At 43.5% G+C, this 23,484-nt stretch overlaps 1 protein-coding gene across 5 annotated transcripts in view; it reads left to right on the forward strand.

The window, feature by feature from the left end:
• stxbp5a (syntaxin binding protein 5a (tomosyn)) overlaps positions 1-23,252 on the forward strand; it is a 222,239-nt gene extending 198,987 nt beyond the window's left edge. For all 5 annotated transcript variants that reach the window (XM_038805189.1, XM_038805151.1, XM_038805169.1 and 2 more), the window contains 5 exons: positions 1,775-2,144; positions 4,387-4,552; positions 9,329-9,440; positions 13,689-13,909; positions 20,523-23,252. In XM_038805189.1, coding sequence (XP_038661117.1) covers positions 1,775-2,144; positions 4,387-4,552; positions 9,329-9,440; positions 13,689-13,909; positions 20,523-20,564 — 911 coding nt within the window. In that variant the 3' untranslated portion in view covers positions 20,565-23,252. The remainder of the gene's footprint in view (positions 1-1,774; positions 2,145-4,386; positions 4,553-9,328; positions 9,441-13,688; positions 13,910-20,522) is intronic.
• Positions 23,253-23,484: the final 232 nt, after the last annotated feature.

Below are 23,484 nucleotides of genomic sequence, written 5' to 3' on the forward strand. Positions count from 1 at the left end.
TCATGCTGACCTCGGCCGCTCCCACCTCTACCTCCAATGCCCCTGTTGGCTCCCTCTTCCCCCACCCCCCTCAACTAAGTGAGATAGAGAGAGTTCTACCCCTGCATCCCATGTGTTCAGAGAAAAGAAAACATAACTCTCTCAAACAAACAAACTTCGGGTGCTACCCCCCCAACGTTGAGCGACTAAAACGCTCTCCCTGTCTGGCCCGACCCCATCACCTGTGGTGCAGCTCTTCCCAACTGCAACCCAACCCAGAACCCCGAGGGCCTAGGGCACAGAGCAACAAAAACAAAAGAGAACACGGGGAGAAAACCCAACATAACACCGCCCCCACCACCCCACCAGCATGCCCCAACAACATACTGCAGTCCATTAGTTCGAGTCCAGCTTCTCGTTCTTCATAAAAGTCCACGCCTCATTCGGCCTATCGAAATAGTGGTGCCGGTCCTGATATGTAACCCACAGCCTCGCCGGTTGTAACAGCCCGAACTTCACCCCTTTGCTGTGGAGGACTGCCTTGGCCTGGTTGAATCCCACACGCCTCTTGGCCAGCTCTGCACCCGAGTCCTGGTAAATACGGATTTCACAGTTCTCCCACCTGCTACTTCGCTCCTCCTTCGCCCATCGCAGGACACACTCCTTATCGGTGAAGCGGTGGAATTTTACCACCATAGCACTCGGCAGCTTGTTCGCCCTAGGCCTCCTTGCCAGGACTCTGTGCGCCCCATCCAGCCCCAGGGGCCGCGGGAAAGCCCCCGCGCCCATCAGCGTTCCCAGCATCGTGGTCACATACGCCCCCGCATCCGACCCCTCCACGCGTCTTCAGGGAGACCCAGAATCCGCAGGTTCTGTCTCCTTGAACTGTTTTCAAGGTCTTCCAGCCTCTCCTGCCACCTTTTGTGCAGAGTCTCGTGCACCTCCACTCTAACCGCCTGGCCCAGAATCTTGTCCCCATTATCAGAGGCCTTCTGCTGCACCTCCTTGATCGCCGTCCCCTGCATCTTCTGGGCCTCCACCAACCTTTCAATAGAAGCCTTCATAGGGGCCAACATCTCCGCCATTAACTCAGCAAAGCAGCTTCTGAGAAACTCCTGCTGCTACCATGACCACTGGGCCCACGCTGCCTGATCCCTGCCGGCCGCCATCTTGTTTCTTCACACCCGTTCTCCCCTCTTCTTCGAAGCCGCTTTTTTGATTGCCCCACTCCTGGTCCACTCTATACAGAGCTGGGGGACCCTCACTTTCGTTCCCACACCGGGAATCGTCGTCCAAGTGCCACTGGAGCTCCGTAAAAGGGCCCAAAAGTCCGTTATCGGCAGGAGCTGCTGACCGTGCGACCTTAGCATAGCCAATCCACCTAACCTGCACATCTTTGGACTGTGGGAGGAAACCGGAGCACCCGGAGGAAACCCTCACAGACACGGGGACAACGTGCAGACTTTGCACAGACAGTGACCCAAGTCGGGAATCGAACCTGGGACCCTGGAGTTGTGAAGCAACTGTGCTACCGTGCTGCCCTATTTTCATATTTTTGAAACCGTAATCCCACTTCCCCTCTCCACAGATGCTACCTAACATGCTAAGTGTCTCCTGTATCTGCAGTATTTTACTGTTCTCAATGTTATGTCAGTATATTTTGCATATTTAGTAGTGGGAAAAGTGGCTTGCTGCTGTACCTGAAATCCATAAATGTACAATGTACATTGGTGATTTGTTTTACATGGTGTAGCTCTATTGTCCTTTTATATATTCTATTTTATATATTCTACAGGGACTATATTGAGACTAAAGGGGGCAATTTTGCGATTGGCATTTCTGGACACCACAGGAAGCCTCATCAACCCAGCACACGAACCATGGAGGGAACCAAATGTACAAGAGGAGAAGGAGGACAAGGATAAATGTAGGAAACTGAGGCCGGTATCTGTCTCCCCCTCATCCTCTCAGGAGATAAATGAAACCCAGTACGCAGTGATATGTTCAGAAAAACAGGCAAAAGTTATCTCGCTGCCATCCCAAAACTGTATTTATAAACACAACATAACTGAAACATCATTTGTTCTTCGTGCTGATATTGTGGGACTGAATGGGAGCATCTGCCTTGCATGCTTCTGTGCCAATGGACATATCATGACATTCAGGTAACTCATTGTGCTTAAGTGTGAATGAACTGGTTGAATCAAGATGTGCGATAGATGTTCGCAATGCACAAACTAAAATTTGCTACGTACTTGATAACCTGTTGTAAAGCTATCAGAACTTTGTATTCAAAGATGTTTGATTGGAAATAATTGGTTGTTGTTACCAGTTTGGTATTATAGGTTTAAAAAATGTAAATTTTCAGCACCTTCCAGCCTGGCTCAGTTGTAACATTCTTGCATTCCAGTCAGCAAATTGTGACTTCAAGTACATAATCAGTGCTGTGTTGCTGGAGGAGCCATCTTTTGCTCAATAAGTTGAAATATGGTCCGTGTGCTTTGACCAGCAATGATCCCTCTGCCAATACAGCTTATCTGTTTGTGCATATAATTGGTGGAACGCTATCCACTGCATTACAGCAACTTGCCGGCCTCCTTCAACAGCACTTTCCAGACCTGCAACCTGTGTCACCTAGAAGGACAGGTGAATGGGAACACAGACACCTGCAAGTTCCCCACCCAAGTCGCTCACCATCCTGATTCGGAACTATGCTGCTGTTCCTTCACTGTCACTCCCTTCTAACATTGTGAACTGCAGTGTTTCAAAAATGTGGCTCAGCACCACTTTGCAGACAATTGGGGCTGGCCATTTGGGCATCAAATGTTGGTCTTGTCAGTGATGCTGACATCCCATGAAAGAAGTTTTTTTCTAAATTGCTGTTTGTGGGACCTTTGTGTATAAATGGGCTGTCATGTTTCCTTCAAAACAACTGCATTTCAAATGTACTATTTTGGTGGTGAAACACTTTGGGACATTCTGAAGACTAAAAAAGTGTTTCATAAATACAGACCGCATTTCCCCAGTGCACACAAGTGGCTCCAATGTTACAGGAATTTTCGAATCACGCACACTTTCACTTCGCTCCCAACATTTACGGAAGGGAAATTTCATGGAAATTACAGAAAGCACAGAACAGGCCTCATTGGTCTCTTGTGCCTGTGCTGTGCTGGTGACAGGTTTCCAGCTGCAACTCTGCGTTCAAGACTCCCACCACCCTCTGGATGAAAAAGTGTTTCCTCGCATCCCCTCAAAATCTCCTGTCCTTGCCTTAAATTTATGCCCCTTGTCATTGATCCCTCCACCAAAGGGAAAGTTTCTTCCTGTCTTATCTATTCACCAAGCAACACTGCCAGAGATCTGCTAATATATTTGACATAACAGCACCTTCCAGACCTGCAACTCTCACCTAGAGTTGCTTTAAGGCTGGATTGACCCTTGAGGAATTTCCTTTATCTGTGTATTTAATTTTTATCTTTTCCCACTTTCCTTTGGAAACGCATCCATAGGTAGGATGGTGACTCAGTTGCAAGGGTATGGTTTTGAGATACGGCAGTAATATAGGAAAAAAATCATACTGACGTGCTGATGAATGAAACATCCAATTTAGAAGCCATGGCCTGGGAATATTGGGGAGGGTCCTGAGACTTGTCTGAATTCAGTCTGAAAGTTGGCAACAATGGGATAATGGGACACTAAGGGAATCCTGGGACTAGTCCACCTTGGGATGTTCTGAGGAAGTGGAAGATGTTCTATAAATATACATTGAATTTGTTCTAGAACTTGCACTGAATAGATTTATAAAATGGTCAAATTCATCAGTGCAGTTTAAAAATGTAAATCTTTCCATAGACTATCATGGTAATATATGGGGCAACTTGAATAACAGCTCTATTGTAAAGAGGGAGTATTGCATCAAGCTAACAGAGTTCTTTTATCAACGGCACTATGTTGCTACTTTTTATTCAAGGCCTCCAACATCATACTTGAAATCAGTATTTTGAATGATTGTCATTCATCAATCTGTATTTGAGGTCATAGTGATAAAGTCTAGACCGGAAAAAATGACGTTCCTTCTTTAAAGCATCATTAAGCATATTTGGTTATTTGATAACTTATAGCCAAGGTTTTCTAACCGTGACTCGGGTGCCTGCTGGTCATGCATGTCCGAAACATGCTGTCTGATATAGTAGTATAATGCAGGCTATTTGATACCAGTGGAAAGTTGTTTGTAGAACAGTGCATGTGGGATAGCTGGTACAGGGAACATATGTATAATACAGTGTATCTGTGACAGGTGATTTATATACATTTAGTGTATCTGAACGGATGATATGTATATATAATACACAAAGAGAAATGTAATAGAATACCTATTTTTAATCATATTCTGATTTTGTTTTTAAGCTTACCAAGCCTTCGGCCACTGCTAGATGTCAATTATTTGCCACTGACAGACATGCGAATAGCTCGTACTTTCTGTTTCACCAACAATGGGCAGGCTCTGTATCTGGTTTCCCCTACTGAGATCCAGCGCATCACTTACAGTCAAGGAACTTGTGAGAATTTGCAGGTGAGGATCATCGAAGTTCATTGTATTTCTACACAGTGAAAACTACTGCAGAAGCAAGCCTTTAAAGTGCCTGTTCTCATTTCTTCACTTACATGGCATCTATATAGAACTGGAGCTGAGACACATTGGGCACAGTCCTCTTTAAGGTGTTATTCTGACATGTGCTGGCAGGTAGTATAACCAGAATCACAAATAAGTTGGTTTATTTTTGCATTTCTACGACTCAGCATTGCAGCAATGCTGTTTTCTGTTGTATATTGGCTGGCCCTGAAAATGTGCCCTTTTGTTCTAGATTCCTCAACCAGGGGAAACATCTCCGTGTCAAGCCCCTTCATAATCTTGAAGTTTTTAATAAGATCATATCTCATTCTTTTAAATGAATGCAGACACAATTTACTTAGCCCCTCATCATAGGACAACCCTCTCATCCAAAGGACAAATTTAGTGAACCTTTGTTCTATTGCCTCTGATACAAGTAAAGTAATTCCTTAAACTTGAAGACCAAAACTGCTATTCCACATGTGCTCACACCGAAGCACCACACAATTGAAGCAAGATTTCTTTATTTGTGTACTCCAACCTTTTTGCAAAAAGGCCAAGATGACATTTTCTTTCTTCTTTGTTTGCATTATCTGCATGCTTACTTTGTGCATTCCTTGTACGGGTACACCCAAGTATCTCTCTGCACAACAACATTTACAAGTTTCACGCCACTTAAAAAATATTCTGCTTTTCTATTCTTACAACCAAAGTGAATAACCTCACACTTCCCACATAATACACCATCTGCCATATTGTTGCCCACCTAGTTAAAGAGGCTGCAAAGAGTTGTAGACAGTTTCTGTCTCCCTCACAGCTTGTGCTGTCAGCAAACTTGGTTGTATTACTTTCCATCTCTTCATTTAAGTCATGTTATGGATTGCAAATAGCTGAGGCCCCAGTACTTACCTTTGCAGCTCTCCACTAGTCACAGCTTGCCAACTTAAAAAGTCCCCATTTCTCCTGACTCAGCATCCTGACGATCTGTTAATGTTAGAATCATGCTGCACTAGTGTGCGTGCTTTCAGCTGATAATTAAGAGCAACTGCCCCCAATTTGGGAAAGGTCAGGGTATCATTGCAAGAATGTAAAAAACAGTTCACACTGGCTGTGGGGAACAAGTGGCATCTCTCATTACTCAGTAGTCTTGGAAATAAACCCAGCTGAAGGAAAAGCCTGGTTTCAGATTCGTCCTATTCAAATTAGCACGTTAACTAATTTTCTATCTGTATAAAACAGTGGTTAGTACTTCTGCCTCACAGCGCCTAGAGACCCAGGTTCGATTCTGACCTCGGGTGACTGTGTGAAGCTTGCACATTCTTCCAGTGTCTGAGTGGGTTTCCTCTGGGTGCTCCGGTTTCCTCCCACAAAGATGTGCAGTTTAGGTGGATTGGTCATGATAAATTGCTTCCAGGTGGAATTGCTGGGATAGGCCAGGGGAATAGGGACTGTGAAGGGTGGTGCTCTAGGGGCTGGTTTAGCACACTGGGTAAATCGCTGGCTTTTAAAGCAGACCAGGGCAGGCCAGCAGCACGGTTCAATTCCCGTACCAGCCTCCCTGAACAGGCGCCGGAATGTGGCGCCTAGGGGCTTTTCACAGTAACTTCATTGAAGCCTACTCGTGACAATAAGCGATTTTCATTTCATTTCTTTCAGAGGGTTGGTGCAGACCCGATGGGCCAAATGGCCTCCTTCTGCATTATAGGGATTCTATGATTCTATATCACCCTCAACTTCATGAATGCCATTTGGAAACTCAAGGCTACTACACCTACTGATTTCCCATTTACCTACCCTACTAGTTACATGCTCAAAAAACTCCTATAAATTTGTCAAACAGGATTTTTCTTTTGTAAAACCATATTGATTTGTTATAATCATAATAGGCTTTCCTAAGTGCATTCCTCAATAGATTTAATAGATTCCTCAATAGATTCCAGCACTTTCTGGATGGTTGTCAGATGAACTGACCTTAGTTACCATTTTCTGTCCCCCTGCTTTCTTGAATACAGGTGTTCGAATTGCTAACTTCAAATTGGCTAGCACCATTCCAGAATCTCAGGAATTTGGGAAAATCCTATCCAGCGTTCCACTATTTCTCTAGCTATATCTTTTAAACGAGGTTATATGACATAAAGTTTGTCTAATTTTATTCCCTTTAATTTCTCCAATACTTTTTTCTCCTCTGAAATTAACTTTCTTAATTTACTCACTCGTATTAGCCCTGAGGTCACCTTCTGTTTTTGTTATGGAACTTGTGTCTTCTCCCGTGAATGCAGACACAAAATATTTGTTCAGTATCCCTGCGACTTCCTCACTCCCCATGATAGTTTCACACATCTGTGCTTCTAAGTAGCCAGTATTTACTTTAAATACTCTCTTCCTTTTTATATGCTTGTAAGAGCTCTTATCTGATTTAATATTCCTGGCTCGTTTACTCTCTCATGCTATTTTTTTCCGTTTTTTAATCAACATTTTGGTGGTACTTGGGTTCCTAAAATACACAGCAATCCTTAGACTTGCTACTATTCTTTACAATATTATAAGCCTCTTCTTTTAATCTAATAGAATCTAAACCTCCTCAGTAAGCCTAAGGTGGATTGTTCTCACTGAGTTTTTGGTTTTCAGTTAAAAGTATTTTTGTTGAATATTTTGACTTGGTTTTTCTAAATGTTCCTCAATTTTTATTTACCACCAAAACTTGTAATCTTAGCCAGCAAAACTATGTAATTGACTTGGTTTAAGCTCAAGATTCTTCATTGTGATTGGAATATGTTGTTTTCAAACTTAATGTGGAATTCAATTGTATTATGATCAGTATTTTCCAGTGAATCTTTTCCTACAATAGTATTAATTGACCCTGCCTCATTGTACAATATTAAACCTAAAATAGCTTTACATCTCGTCAGCTTTATCTCGAGTTAGCTCCATAATATACTGCTACAAGTTTGCTATGAGGGCTGGTTTAGCTCAGTGGGCTAGACAGCTGGTTTGTGATGCAGAACAAGGCCAGCAGCACGGGTTCAATTACCATAGCAGCTTACCCGAACAGGCGCCGGAATGTGGCCACTAGGGGCTTTTCACAGTAACTTAATACTTGTGACACCAAAAGGTTGTTATTGTTATGAATACAAGCAAATGTCAGAGAAACATTGTAAGATTAAAGTCCCCTACATATATTACATTGCCTTTGTTACAAGCTCCAATCATTTCTTATTCAATGCTCTGCCCAAAGATGTAACTACTGTTCGGGGAGCCTATAAACTACTCCCACTAGAATTTTCTGACCCTTACCAAGTCTGCTTCCTGATTTTCTGAGCCAAGATCCTTTTTACACTAATGCATGATCTTATATTATCAGATGCACCTTCACCTTTTCCATTCTGCCTGTCCATTTGAAATGTTTTGTTCCCTGGAATATTTATTTCCCAAACTTGATCACCTTGTAACCATGTCTCTGTAATGACGATCAGATCTAAACACTCTGCCTATTTGTCCCATTAGTTCATCTATCATCTTGTGGATTCTCTGCATATTCAGATAAAGTGATTTCGATTTATTTTTTGTCCTAATATATCCTTTTGTTTTTTCATTGTCAATGGTCTGATTATGCTTTGACTCATTTTACTGTGTTAATTGCAAGTTGCTACTGTTGCATACAAAGGCCAGGGTTTTTTGGTGGCACCAGCATTGAGCAGGAGAGGTGATCCTTGGCTCACCTGGAAAATGTGCAGAAACTAGAAGCTTCAGTTGAAGCTGCAGCAAATCAGATTAGTTGTCGCCTCTCTGATATTTCATAGCTTTATGTTTAGGCAAATCTTGTGTATTGTTGTTGTCCTTTGCCGTTGTTTCCTCTTGCCGTTGTTTCCTCATTCCAAGGAACTGCTTGACTGGTTCATACTTTCAAGCCTCCCTCAGCGTAGAACTGACTTATCAAGTTTTAATTGTTCCGCTAATGTTCTCTTGGATCATAGTCTATTTAGGGCTCCTTAGAATTCAATCAACTTGAGTTTTGTGACCAATAGTCAACACCAGCATCTGTTGAATGCAACAAATCCTTCCCTTTGGTAGACACCCTGAACTGCGAACTGCAATGTTTTATTCATGCCTAATGTGATCAGATTTAACTGGATGAGTCAGCTCAAGGCAGGTGGAAAGTTTTAACAACATCACTCTGCCTGGAATTTTCTTTGGCGGGGGAGCTTTGGGGGGAGATGTCATGCATTCGATGGAAAACACAGACATGCTGCTTGGCGGGGTCTCACCTGATCCCTGCTGACGTGGCAATTGATTGGAAAAGTACAAAATTCATCTTGCTGCTTCCTAATAAAGCTTCACAAAAGGCTTAAAGCAGTGATTTTGTGTGCATTTCACAGGTGCAACGGCCACCTTTCAGCCACTGGTGTGTAATGTGCATGTCAGTGTTTTACTGCTCAAGCACTTATCCAAACTTTGCATTGCACCAATAGCATTCCAACAGCTCAAATCTGCTTTCTCCACTCAAAACAGTAAAGGTGCACCTCAAAATATGACTTCATACAGTTGTTTGGAGAGGGTGGCAGGGAGCAGGTTTGGAAAAGGCTGGGATACACTCACTTCCAGAATTAAAGGGTCTTTTTCCCTATGAAGTGTTTTCAACAGGCTACTAACTAGTTAGCAATGCAGTATTTTGTGCAACTTGGATGTCCTCGGTTTTGTAAAAAGGTTTTAAATAAAACACATTTGACTTTATTCCAGGAAATGCTAGGAGAACTGTTTACTCCTGTGGAAACACCAGAAGCTCCCAACAGAGGATTCTTTAAAGGCTTGTTTGGTGGAGGCGCCCAGTCACTAGACAGAGAAGAGCTTTGTAAGTACAATAGGATAATGACAAGAATGACTTCAGTCCTTAGAGCTGTGTCCTTAGCTGGATTTTTTAAGGTCTTTGTGTCATCTTTACTGACAAGCAGGAAAAATGTTGGTGAGCAAAATGCCTGTTCCTAGGCTGTTGCAGTATGGAGGTTTTATAGCATCCAAAAGAAGATCCAAAAAGACTCAAACATTACATTATCCCTGTGGAATATTCACTATCTCTGTGATTTGTGAACTCAAAACTCTGGCAGAACACAGCGCTAGGTCCTCGGACCTATGACTGAGGATGGAGTAGAATGAAGAGAACTGCAAAATGAGCCAGAGGATAAAAGTGAAGGATGAATGCAAAAATGCAGGGCATAGGGGGATTGCAGAGTTGGAGAAGCGAGAAGGCCATGGAGGAACGTGTATAGGAGGGCAACAATTAGCACAGGGTGATGGGGAAATGGTGAGCGTTCAAGAGGCCACGGGTAATAGGAGAATTAGTGTGTGAAATAATATAGGTGGCTACTTCTGATTGAGGGACTTTGCCCTTCAATACATTTAATGTAATTATATTGTCCTAAAGAAACAGCAACTTATCGCACCTTTAACACATCTAAGGCACTTCACAGTTTTGTTTTGTTTAACAGTATTTGACATTAAGTCACATATGTAATTATACAGAAGGTTATCATAGAATTTACAGTGCAGAAGGAGGCCATTCGGCCCATCAAGTCTGCACCGGCTCTTGGAAAGAGCACCCTACCCAAGGTCAACATCTCCACCCTATCCCCATAACCCAGTAACCCCACCCAACACTAAGGGCAATTTTGGACACTAAGGGCAATTTATCATGGCCAATCCACTTAACCTGCACATCTTTGTGACTGTGGGAGGAAACCGGAGCACCCGGAGGAAACCCACGCACACACGGGGAGGATGTGCAGACTCCGCACAGACAGTGACCCAAGCCGGAATCGAACCTAGGACCCTGGAGCTGTGAAGCGATTGTGCTATCCACAATGCTACCGTGCTGCCCCTAAGGTGGCCAAAAGCTTGGGAAAAGAGCTAGATTTTAAAGAGCATCTTGAAGGAGAAAGGAGCAATAGAGGAGGAAGAAGTATTAGGGAATAGATTCCAAAGCTTAGACCGTGGCAACTGAAGACAAGTCCCCAAAGTTGGAATGATTCAGGTTGTGGGTGTGCACAGGACATGATTAAAAGTGTGTGGATGCCTCAGCGTTTCCATGGCAGAGAAGGCTACAAAGGTGCAATGAGATGAGGTTATGGAAGATTCTGAGCATGGTGAATGGGACTTGGTGCAAGTTAGGACAGGGGCAGGAAAAATTTGGTACCTTAAAGTTTCTTGGGGATGGAAGATGGGAGGCTGGCCAGGATTGTGATGTAATAATATAGTGTAGACTTAACAAAGCCATGGTTGAGACTTTCAGCAGATGAGCTGAGGCATGCGTAGAGTTGGGCAATGTTATGAAAGTGGAAATAGGCTGTCTTGGTGGCATGGATATTTGCTCACATGCTCATCTTGGGCTCAAAAATAACACTACGGTTGCAAACAAAATGCTTCACAGAGGGATAACGGTGGATGAGATAATTAGGACATTGGTGGGAAGGGAGATTGAAGTGCTAGGTTTTGAGCAGACTTTCAAAGAAAAAAGATTTTAAGGGTGTTACTGTGAAATTGGACAATGACTACTGGTGGCTCTATGACTGAGGGTGGAGCAAAACAAAGTAAAACTCAAACCTGGACAGAAGTAAAATAACTTGCATTTATGTAGAAGCTTTCATAATCTCATGATGCTCCAAAGACTTTTACAGCAAGTAAGCCCTTCACAGCAAGTAAAGACCTTTTATAAGTATAGCCAATATGGATGAGTGGAGCGCATGTAGAGAAATGCAGGAATGGAGGAAGTCAGAGAGGTTATAAAATCATAGGTGGGTAAGGGTTTGCATGCGGTAGAAAGAAAATGAAAGTTCAAGGACACAAGATTAGGATGTTGGGTTCCAGATTTGGACACATTATGGGTTGTAAAGAGCAGAACTTGGAAGTTGAAAAAACCAAAAAATAAAATAACTCAAATCTGGATCACCAACAATCCCCTGGTCACGTATCTGCACCACATCTTATACCATTCATTGTTTGAGTAGTTTGGGCTATAAGGAAACAAGACTTCCATGGAGTTTTACTACACCTTGTGTCAATTCAACCACTCACTGTCCCTCCTCACTAGAACTTTCTCTATTCTTTATTTGATATTTCAATTAACTTGCATCTTAGATTACTGTTTAAACAACTTTGTGATACTCTAGCTTTACACTTGGATCTGAATGTTGATTATTCCAGTTTGGCCCAAACAGATTATGTATTTCTTTTATTTATTTCTTAGTATGTGAGCATTGCTGGCTCGGCCAGTATTTAATGCCCTTTGGAAGGTGGTGGTGAGCTGCGTTCTTGAAATGCTGTAATCCATGCAGTGTGGCTACACCCACAGTGCTGGTAGGGAGGGAGTTTCAGGATTTCCTAGTTAGGATGGTGGGTAGCTTGGAGGAGAACTTTCAGGTGGTGGTGTTCCCATTGGCCAAAAATATTTGCATTTAATGTTGCCGTTTCATGTCTGGAATCTCTTCCCTAATATGAACTCTACTTGTTCAAGACCACTAGAAATTGTACTTTATCTCCCCTCGCAACTCCTCAGCTTTAAGGGTCCAAAATTGGTGACCAATGATACACTGATTTCTGGGATGACGGGTTTGTCTTCTGAAGAAAGGTCGAGCAGATTTGGCCTATGAACATAGAACATACAGTGCAGAAGGAGGCAATTCGGCCCATCGAGTCTGCACCGACCCACTTAAGCCCTCACTTCCACCATATCCCCGTAGCCCAATAACCCCTCCTAACCTTTTTGGTCACTAAGGGTAATTTATCACGGCCAATCCACCTGACCTGCACGTCTTTGGACTGTGGGAGGAAACCGGAGCACCTGGAGGAAACTCATGCAGACACTGGGAGAACACGCAGACTCCGCACAGACAGTGACCCAGCAGGGAATCGAACCTGGGACCCTGGCGCTGTGAAGCCACAGTGCTACCGTGCTGCCCACCTTCTAGGAGTTTTGAAGAAACATACAAGATTCTGAGGGAGCTTGACAGGATAGGTGCTGAGAGGATGCTTCCTCTTGTCTGGGAATTTAGAACTAGGGGCACAGTTTAAAGATGAAGGGTCTCCTCACTTAAGGTGTGGAGTACCTTTCTGAGGATCATTAGTCTTTGGCATTCACTTCGACAGAGAGCAGTGGAGGTTGGGTCATTAAAAATAATCAAGGCTGAGTTGGCAGATTTTTGATCAACCAGGGTCAAGAGTTATGGGGGCAAGCAAGAAAGTCACAATAAGATCAGCCATGATCTCTTTGAATGGCAGAGCAGATCAATGGGCTGATTGGCCGACTGTTGCTGCATTTCATATGATTTGTTATTGGCAGTATTAACCCAATTTCCTTGGTGACGGTATCCAAAGTACAAAACTGCCTAGAATTTGATAGAATATTGTTTCATTGAATCATTGAATTTACAGTGCAGAAGGAGGCCATTCGGCCCATTGAGTCTGCACCGGTCCTTGGAAAGAGCGCCCTACACAAGCCCACACCTCCACCCTTTCCTGTAACCCAGTAACCCCACCCAACCTTTTTTGGACACGAAGGACAATTTACTGTGGCCAATCAACCTAACCTGCACATATTTGGACCTTGGGAGGAAACCGGAGCACCCAGAGGAAATCCACACGGACACAAGGAGAACGTGCAGACTCCGCGCAAACAGTGACCCAAGCCGGAATCGAACCTGGGACCCTGGAGCTCTGAAGCAACAGTGCTAACCACTGTGCTACCGTGCCGTTTCATTCAATAGTGTTCTATACGTTGACTGAAGTGTCGACTTGAAATGTGACTTTGTGCAGTAATCCATTGGATTTCTAAAGTCAGAGTTAAAGAGCACTGCTGGATCAATGAAGAAAGGCAGCCAGTCACTTCAGCTCATACAGCGATGACGTTGGAAATGGACCAACGATCCCCATACTTTAATAGAAATAAAAGCTATTTCTGATATTTACATTTAAAAGTAGATAGGCCTTCACACCATTTTACAATTTCATTTGCGTTCTGAGCATTTACTATTTTCAAAACTTGTATTCTCCATCTTGCCCCTGTCATATTTCATTTCTATATTAATATTCTATTTTTCCTTTAAACCAGTTGGTGAATCTGCAGCAGGGAAACCCTCTCGGAGCCTGGCACAGCACATCCCAGGGACTGGTGGAATTGAAGGTGTCAAAGGAGCAGCATCTGGTGTTGCGGGCGAGCTGGCACGAGCCAGGATAGCACTTGATGAAAGAGGACAGAAACTCAGTGAGCTGGAAGAACGGACAGCGGCCATGTTATACAGTGCTGACACTTTCTCCAAACATGCTCATGAGGTAAAGACTAAGACGTGTACTACTTTTAGCAAGTTGCTCCTCATGTTATCTCTTAACTTCTGGTTTCCTTAGCTTGCACCCATAACATATAATACGACAATTCAAAAGTACTTTGCGCTATATAGATGCAGGTTCTTGCTTTCTGTGTTTCACAAGAAACAAGATGCCTTTCAATCATTGATTCTCATTTCGCCCCACTAGTTATCTCAACTGGCCTCGCCTCTTTTCCCCGCCCCACGAAACATAATAATTGGCGAAACATTCAATACCTAAATAAAAAACCACAATATACCTTTTTGTTTACATTTAGTGTACCCAATTCATTTTTTTCCAATTAAGGGGCAATTTAGCATGGCCAATCCACCTACCCTGCACATTTTTGGGTTGTGGGAGCGAAACTTGCGCAAACACGGGGAGAATGTGCAAACTCCACACGGACAGTGACCCAGAGCCAGGATTGAATCTGGGACCTCGGCGCCGTGAGACAGCAGTGCTGACCACTACGCCACAGTGCTGCCCCCACAATATACCTTCTTTATGAAAACCATGCAGCGACCCTTATTCACTTGCTCCTATTTAATGCAAGGGTAAAATATTGTTGCAAATAATGTTTTTCTCTTCCCAAATTGAAGTTTACCATGCGCTTGATATCCCTTTTAAAATCTCTTCAAATTGTAAACACATTGATGAAGCAGTGCTTGTTCTGATTGTGTTGCATGAAGTGCAGAGCGAGAAGCTTCAATCATAAGGTTATAAGATCATTAGAATTGGAAGTGGGAGTAGGCCTGCTCCGCCATTCAATAAGATCATGGCTGATCTGATTGCGTCCTCAACACCATTTTCTGTCAGCCCCCCATAACCCTCGACATTCACTGTCCCAACTGATCGCACTAATGACGTTCATTACATCCCTGACCTGTATTTTAAAGAACTTGGATTTATTTATATAGCACCTTTCCTGACCATAAGACTTTTCAACGCACTTTGCATCCATTCAGGTTCTTTATTGAAGTGTAGCAACTGCTGTTTAATGTGAGAAACATGATGGCCAATTTGCACACAAGCTGTATTAGTGGTCTTGGTTGAAGGATAAATACTGAAACCTTCAAAATAATACTTTGGTATCTTTTCCCTCCACTTAAGAGGACAGATGCATCTTTTAACATTTAATCTGAAAGACAACACATCTGACAGTGTAACAGTTGCTCAGTACTGAGAAATGTCAACCTAGATATTGTGTCCTGATCTCTCCATGTAGCTGTTTCTTCCCCCCCCCCCCCCCCCCAACCGCCAAGTTATCTCTCTCTAGCCTGATATGTCTGCCAGACAAAATTTTGTGAACACGGTGTTCGATCTTTTCCTGCTACACCTTTATATAACTGTAAGCCACTCCTACTTTACTATTTTGTGCTACATATCATTCAGCAGCATACAATGTCCCCTATTCCAATAGGGATTTGATATAATTGCCAAACTTAGAGGTGATCTTGGATTACTTCCCAATGTTATAGATTAGGATAAATCAGAGAATTCAGGAGTTAAATCCTCCGCCTGTACAAACCCACAGTCATGTAACGCAAGTAATGAGGAAACCTGCAAACTATTTGAAGGCTTTACAAACACAAGTGTTAGTGATTTGTTCTGTGATGCCGAAAGCAGGATCTATATTCTTCATTATATGGTGTCAGTCAGTCCCCTCTGTTTTACTGAGTAAAGCCATAATCCAGCTTTCATTAGGGTGTTTGCAACAACAGGACTTTCATGTCTCTGAGGGAACCTTGGAGGAAAATTCGGTGACCACTTGCTTCATGAAAAGTGGCTTGGCAGTTTGATTTCCTTCCCTCAGTCCAACAAACCCAATATTTCCTGAGCTGATGTTGCTCCCCTTTTGGACTTTTGACTATTATTGGAGGTAAAACTTCTGTTTGATGAAAGGCTTTGTCTGTACCTCTGAACTAGCCATGGGGAATTTTTGATGAAATGAAATGAAAATCGCTTAATGTCACGAGTAGGCTTCAATGAAGTTACTGTGAAAAGCCCCTAGTCGCCACATTCCGCGCCTGTCCGGGGGGGGGCTGGTACGGGAATCGAACCGTGCTGCTGGTCTGCTTTAAAAGCCAGCGATTTAGCCCAGTGAGCTAAACCAGCCCCTGATCATAATGAACTGGGAATTGAGGTCACCATGTCATGTTTTTGTCTTCCCTTTATATCCTGCATGTTGAGCACCGGAGGAGGAATATTTAACTATTTCAATCTGACCGCTTCCTATCATGGGACCGAGACTCAGAACTTTCAGAAGTTTCATCATTGCTTGTGTCGTTATCGGAGTGTAATTTGGGGTTTTTTGTAATTTTGGAATTTAAAGCACTGTCCCATTGATTGTTAGGGCGTAGTGCCATCTGCTGTCAGTTGACAGAATGTCCCAGAGGGGGTTGCTGGTCTTTACACCAAAGCCTGCAGGAGAGCTGTAGACTCTTCTGAAAGCTGTGCCTTAGTGATAGAACATCAGGTTTCAGCCAATCTTGGAAATTCTGCAAAGCTGGCAGTGCCTAGGGCTCGATCAACATGTCTGTACAGAATGTAATTTCTAATCAAATAAGTAAGAATCGTACATCTTTTCTTGATTTTGGCTTGTTTCCTTGTACTATTTGCATATAAACTTTCCGTTTAATATGTATACTCCCAAAATCTTGTAACATGTACTTGCCTCTTACTTAAACAGCTTAAGAACAAGAACTTGTTTTTGCCATCAAAACAGCAGAATCCCAATTATATTTGAAGTTTTTTGAGCTACCTGGAAGATGTGATAGGAAAGGTCTTTGAGTCTGTCCTCTCCATAAAATCTGGAGATCTGAGCATTCGGTTCAGTATCAAGCCGGACTCACTGGATAGCACCATTAACTCTGAACGTTGTGGGCTCAAACCCCACTCGAGGACTTGGGCCAAAATCAGGGCCAACACTTCATTACTGAGGATGTAGGACATTTTAGGAGGTGCCACCTTCATGATGAGGCACTAAGTGGAGGTCCCGTCTGCCCTGGATGTAAAATGCGCTCCTGAGGCACTAATTGAGGATGAGCAGTGAGTTCTCCAGTGTCCTGGCCAATATTCATCTCTCAATCAACTGCACCAGAGGAAAATTGATTGGTTGTTCCTTACTGTTTGTGAGATTTGTTTTGTGCAATTTGGCTGTCATAATGTGATACGGTGCTTTAAGTACAAGGTCTTTCCAAGATTTTGCAATATTTTTGTTGAAAGAAAAGACCCTGTACAGCAGAATTAGGAGCAGCAGTAGGCTGTTCAGCCCCTCAGGCCTGCTTCACCATTCAATAAGATTATGGTTGATCTGATTGTGACCTCAGTTCCACTTTCTTATTTGCTCTTCTCCACCCCCCCAAACTTGGACTCAAATATATTCGGTAATCCAGCTCTGCTGCCCTCTGGACAAGAGAATTCCACAGACTAGCAACCCGCAGAGAGAGAAGAAGAAATTTCTCCTTATCTCAGTCTTAAGTACGCAACCATTAAGTTTCAACTGTGTCCCCTATTTTTACACTCCCCCATGAATGCTGGCGTAATACAGTAAATAGGAAAATGACTTGTTCACAAAGACATGCAATTGCAGCAGTGAGGTTAGCAGAAAGTAATTTTTGGTATCTGGGGGTCCACAAATACAAATCTGATGGGGAAGGTCAAGGTGTACCTGCAAAGACGGGATGGTCTCCCATTAGCCCTGGCGCGCCGAGTACAGTTGGTTAAGATGAATATCTTGCCGAGATTTTTATTTCTATTCCAGTGCCTCCTGGTGTTCCTGCCCAAGGCGTCTTACAAAGAGATTGACCGGCTTGTGACTGGGTTTATTTGGGCGTGTAAGGACCTGAGGACCAGGAGCTTGGTGCTGCAGAGGGAGATGCGAACAGGGGGCTTGGCCTTGCTAAACTATTATTATGTTATTATTGAGCGGCTAATGCTGAAAAGGTGCTGGAGTGGTGTAGTTGAGGAGCTGTGGGTCCGACTGGAAGCAAAGTCTGTGAGGGGGGGGGGAAAGCCTGGGGGCGTTGATAATAGCTCTGCTCTCATTGGTGCCAAAGAAACACTCTACTAACGCGGTGGTAGTAACCACATTCAAAACTTGGAGCAGCTCCGTCAACATTTCAATTTGAAGGCTGCCCCAAGGCTAGCTCCCATCTTTGCAAACCAGTTATTTGAGCCTGCCAGGCTGGATGCGAGGTTTAGGGCATGGAAGGAGACGGGGTTGAAGAAGGTGGCAGAATTATTTTTAGAAGGTCGGTTCGCTAGCCTGGAGGAGCTGTAGGAGAAATATGGGCTTGCAGACACTGATCGGTTCAGGTATCTCCAAGTGTGTAACTGGGTCAAAATATAATTTCCTGCCTTCCTGGTGAAAGCAGCCTTGCTCGAGTGGATTTTATTCTGCTCTGACTCAGAGGTGGCCAGTACGTCAAGCATATACCAGCAGATAGTGGGGGGGTAGACGGGCTCGGTTGAGGGAGTGAAGGCAAAGTTGGTAGATCAGCTGCGGCCAATTTTGGAGAGGAGGTTTGGAGTGAGGCACTGAGGAGGGTGAACACGACCTCATCCTGTGCGAGGCTGAGTCTCTCAGCCAAAAGTAGTGTTTTCGAGCACACGTCACGGAGATTAGAATGAGCCGATTTTTTAATGGAGTGGAGGATAGATGTGATCGATGTTCAGGGGGCTGGCAACATGCGCACATGTTCTGGTCGTGCTCAAAGCTCTGGAAGTCTTTTTTTGATACCACGCGGCAATCCTGAACATTGGGGTCTCGGATGTGCCGGAGCTCCGGACAGAGGCAGGTGCTCTGGCCTTCACCTCCCTTCTGCCAAGGAGGCAGATTCTCTTCGGCTGGAGGTCAGCTACACAGCCTCGGCGTGGCTGGGTGACCTGATGGAGGCTTTGCACCTCAAAGGTCAAGTTCACCGTGAGAGGGGCGGTGGACGGATTCTACCCTGGATGGTGGCTGTTTATAATGTACTTTAAAGAGTTGGTCACTGTTTGCTGTTGGGGTGGGGGGGAATAGGGTGGGTTGGGTTAATTTATCTTGTTGAGGGTGGAGAGTGGGGTTATTGTTTTGTTTGTTTTTTGTAAACTTTGTATAAAAATTGTTAAAATGTCAATAAAAATTTCCAAAAATAAAATTGTAGCAATGAGGTAAAGGATAGACCAGTCAGATCAACATTTTCCAGAGTCAAAATAACCATGGCTTAGTTGTTGGACACACTTGCCTCGGAGTCAGAATGTTGTGGATTCAAGTCCTACTTCAAAGACCTGAGCATATAATTCAGGCCCGACTTCTGTGCTACGTTATAGGAATGTTACACTGTCAGAGATCCTGGGCGCGATTCTCCACCCCCCCACGCCAGGTGGGAGAACAGCGGGAGGGCCTCCCGACATTTTTCACGCCCTCCCGCTATTCTCCCCCACGCCACGAATCGCCGCTCGCCATTTTTTACGGCGAGCGGCGATTCTCCGAGGCCGAGCGGCCAGGCCTTCACACCCGTTTCAACACGGCAGCAAACACACCTGCTCACTGCCGTCGTGAAACGGGCGCCAGATGCCCATTTGGGGCATCTGGGGGCCCGATTGGCATGGCAGTACCACGGCTGTGCCAAGAGGGGCATAGGCCCGCGATCTGTGCCCACCGATCGTGGGTTTACGGACGCACTCTTTTCCCTCCGCCGCCCCGCAAGATCAAGCCGCCACGTCTTGCGGGGCGGCTGAGGGAAAAGACGGCAACTGCGCATGCGCGGGTTGGCGTTGTCCAACCTGCGCATACGCGGCCGACATCATCGGCCGCGTCAACCGGCATGACGCTTGACGTGCGGCCTTGACGACCGTTGTCAAGGCCGCGCCGCCGTGACGCGCAGGTCCGCACTCCTAGCCCCGCCCGGGGGGGGGGAGAATCAGCCCCGGAAGTGGGCGTGAAGGCTGCCATGGGTCACGGCCTGTCCCATGGCAGCCTTTATAATTCTCCGCATTTGCGGAGAATCTCGCCCCCTGTTTTTCAGACGAAAAGTGAAGTGAGGCCCCATCATTCATCTCTGGTGAGCATAAAAGAATCCGCACATTATTTTCAAGTGCTCTGTTGTTGTTTGAGCTTTTATATTAGATTGGAACATTCCCTGAAAAACTTTGCAAAACTCATCAAGAGATCATTGAGCAAACTATCACAAGGAATTCAACAAAGTTATTGCAGTTAACTTGGTACCATAGGAAAACACTTTTGAGAAAGGAAATCAATTCTTTGTCACAAAATTCCAGAAGCTTACCTTTTGTGATCTGCCCTTCTGTTCACTAATGTCCCTGAGGTTCTTGGAGCAGTTGACGGGCATCTCTTAATAGCGAAGAAAGACCAATCCCTCGGTGTACAATTCATGGCTATATGGCTCTTTCAAACAGTCACAACCAGGACAGATTGTTCGAATTGAACCCATTCTTTGAAATCCTGGGCAAAAGTAAATCTGTTGTCCGAAACTGTCACTGTGTTGATCCTCAGGTAGTTATGAGTACATCTCAAAAGATATAAACTTTTTTCAGTCTGTTCTTTAGAAGTAATATTTGTGCCTTTTCTTTCCAGATGATGTTGAAGTGCAAAGATAAGAAGTGGTACCAGTTCTGATGACCTTGGTCCACATTACCAAACTTAAGCTGGAAGGAGGTTATCCACAGATGATTCTCCCTCTTCATTTATTTCTGCAGGACAGGAGGTTCATCTTTGAGTACTGCTGTTTCCTAGCACAACTCATAAACTTTCCCTCAGTCACATTGCTTTAAACTGAGGAGGAAACTGAAAACTTGCAACATGAGGTGTTTTCTACTGTAACTGTGGGTTGGTGCACAGTGTGGGACCTGAGCAGGGAACAAGGGACACATGGGGCAGTGCTGGGTTTTCTGTGTTATTTCACACGCCAAATGTTTTGTGCTATTGTCTCTGCCAGTGTTTCACCCATGGAGCTATAAATGTATACTGCATTCACTCCAGATGCCAACAAATGCAAAACAAGAGGATAAATACATGTAGCAGAGTATTGACATGAGAATCCAAACATGATCCATTTCTGGCCCCAATAAATTTATTTGCACCTTATTGCTTTACGTTCAGTGCTGGTTGGTTGATTCTGATTTGCATCTGATGCTGATTGGAAGATACAGGCTTCCATCCAATTCTTATTGGATGATGCTTGTTTGCCTAATGCTGGTTAGATATTGGTGTATGTCCGCTGGTTGGATGCTGTCAGTTTGTGTCCGGTGCTAATTGGATGATGTCAGATTGCGACTGCTGATTGGATGATACTGGTTTGTGTCTGGCAATGTTTGGATGGTATCAGTTTGTGTCCAACACTGGTCAATGTTGATTTCTGTCCAGTGGTGATTGGATGATGTCAGTGTCTCCAACAATGATTGGTTGATGTTGATTTCTGTTCAATGGTGATTGGATGATGTCAGTTTGTGTCCAACACTGGTTGAATGAATAAACCTTTTGATCTGATTTTTGTCCTTAGCTGATAATTTAATTCATGTGGATTCATTTCATGCCAGCTGCTGCCTGCAACATTACTCATACAGAAAGTATTGTAATTAGATTTGTTACTTTTGTTAATGTAAGTTTATGTATGTCCCTCATTTGCTATGAATATTTGTCAATAATGCAAGTCCTTCTAAACTATTGACCTTTTTTAAAAAAATAAATCATCGTTTTGGAGTTTGAATCCACATATCCATTAAACAAATAAAATCTTAATGTTCATTAATAGTATTACGTTGCCAGATTTTACTCCAGTTTGAATACTCTAATATTTATTGTACTAACTCCTACCTTATTGCTACCTAGGTCTTGTATGAAATCATGCCATTTAGCAGACTTGTGTCTGCAGAATACTTAGGTAGACTATGGAAGTATTTTTTTCCTGTTCAAGGAACAATTTCAATGAGAACTATTTTCCTGGCAGAAACATGGTTGGAACCAAAGGGGAGAAAGATGGCAGGTTAATATTATTTATGATGTGGGAGGAAGAGGTAGATGAGTCTGTGAGTGGATGGCACATTAATAGGACTTTGAAGTTCAATAGAGAAACACCTGTGTGCATGGAATATAGCACAGTTAGAAATCCTTTGTCAGTGAGGTCAGCTGCTGGCATGGCCTCGTTCTGATTCCTGTTCATACCTTGCTGTACATTATTGGTGTATTGTAGCATTCTGTGCTACATGGAGGTGATATTTAGTGCAATACTTTGGGAATGTCCATATTCGAAAATTAAATGGAATGTACCTGAGAAGTTGGTCACAACTGTGTTTTACCTTTGTTTTTGTACATACAGTAGTTTTATCCACTTACCTTCCCCACTTCCTTGGTCTTTTTGCTTTAGCTATGGTGTGTGACGTCTGCAGCCTTTCCCATTCATGATCATTGCACATGTTCATCTTGGGTCTTGTGTGGGGAAAGTAAAGGCTGAGATTGTGAAGGAATGCTGCTGGCTCCAGCAAAAATGGCTGTTGTTTAACAACAAAGTCTGGACTTGGAATGTAATTGAGTCCCATTGTCGACTGTTGCTCTTGCAGTAGAACCTTTTGCTTCAGACCTCAGCAGCCACAGTATCCAGATCAACACAGCAGATCACTATGCTTTTAAAACATAGTCTATTCGAAATTCACAAGCTTTTGTTTCATGATGAAATTCTAACCTGCATTTAATATAAAATATTGATCACCATGGCCGTCGTTTTGAGTGTAGAAATGTGTTTATCTGGTGTGTTATCATTTGTTGCCAAGCTTTTCATATTCAGTTTTTCTGCATTTATTTTTGAGATTATTTCATTCCTTTTTGATTGCAGTTCTTGTTTGTTGCTCTTGTACCTCATTGAAATCTGGCGCACCTCTTTTAAAGTGGTTGCTGCCTAGCTTACCCTCCCTCTCTCCCCTAATTATGAAGGCACAATGCTCCTACAAGGGGAGTTGTACATACACAAGGGTCTTTATCCTCTTGATTAGCATTTCAGGATTTCTTTAATGAAATGGATTTCTTTTCAGCATATTTGAAAATATATAAATATGAAGTATATGTGTTGAGAAATATATTTCCTTAAACCTGTTTTCAGTGTAGGGTCTGTACTTCATTTCCCTGATCTTTTGATGGAAGTGCACGAAATTAACTGCTGTTTGTGTGTTTACGTGATGTGCATCAAGTCTCTGAGTGTTCTGTTAAATTAAAAGCTAATGAAGTTGAATTTGCCGAGTACTTCTGCCAAATTGTAATGTTTTTTCCTGAAAATTGTTTTTCTAAAAAAATTAAAATATCCAATCCAGCTGACAAATCTGTGTGTTTGTTTTGGGAGCAGTTGTTTCATATAGTGTGTACAAACTCATGCTTTTCCAACTCCATGACTATAAAGCCCGTGTCTTTCTTTCCTTTTCTTTTATCAATTTAGAGTACCCAATTCATTTTTTTCCAATTAAGGGGCAATTTAGCGCCGCCAATCCACCTACCCTGCACATTATTGGGTTGTGGGGGCGAAACCCACGCAAACTCGGAGAGAATGTGC

Source organism: Scyliorhinus canicula, chromosome 1 (genome assembly GCF_902713615.1).
Source record: "Scyliorhinus canicula chromosome 1, sScyCan1.1, whole genome shotgun sequence".
Lineage (NCBI taxonomy): Eukaryota > Metazoa > Chordata > Chondrichthyes > Carcharhiniformes > Scyliorhinidae > Scyliorhinus > Scyliorhinus canicula.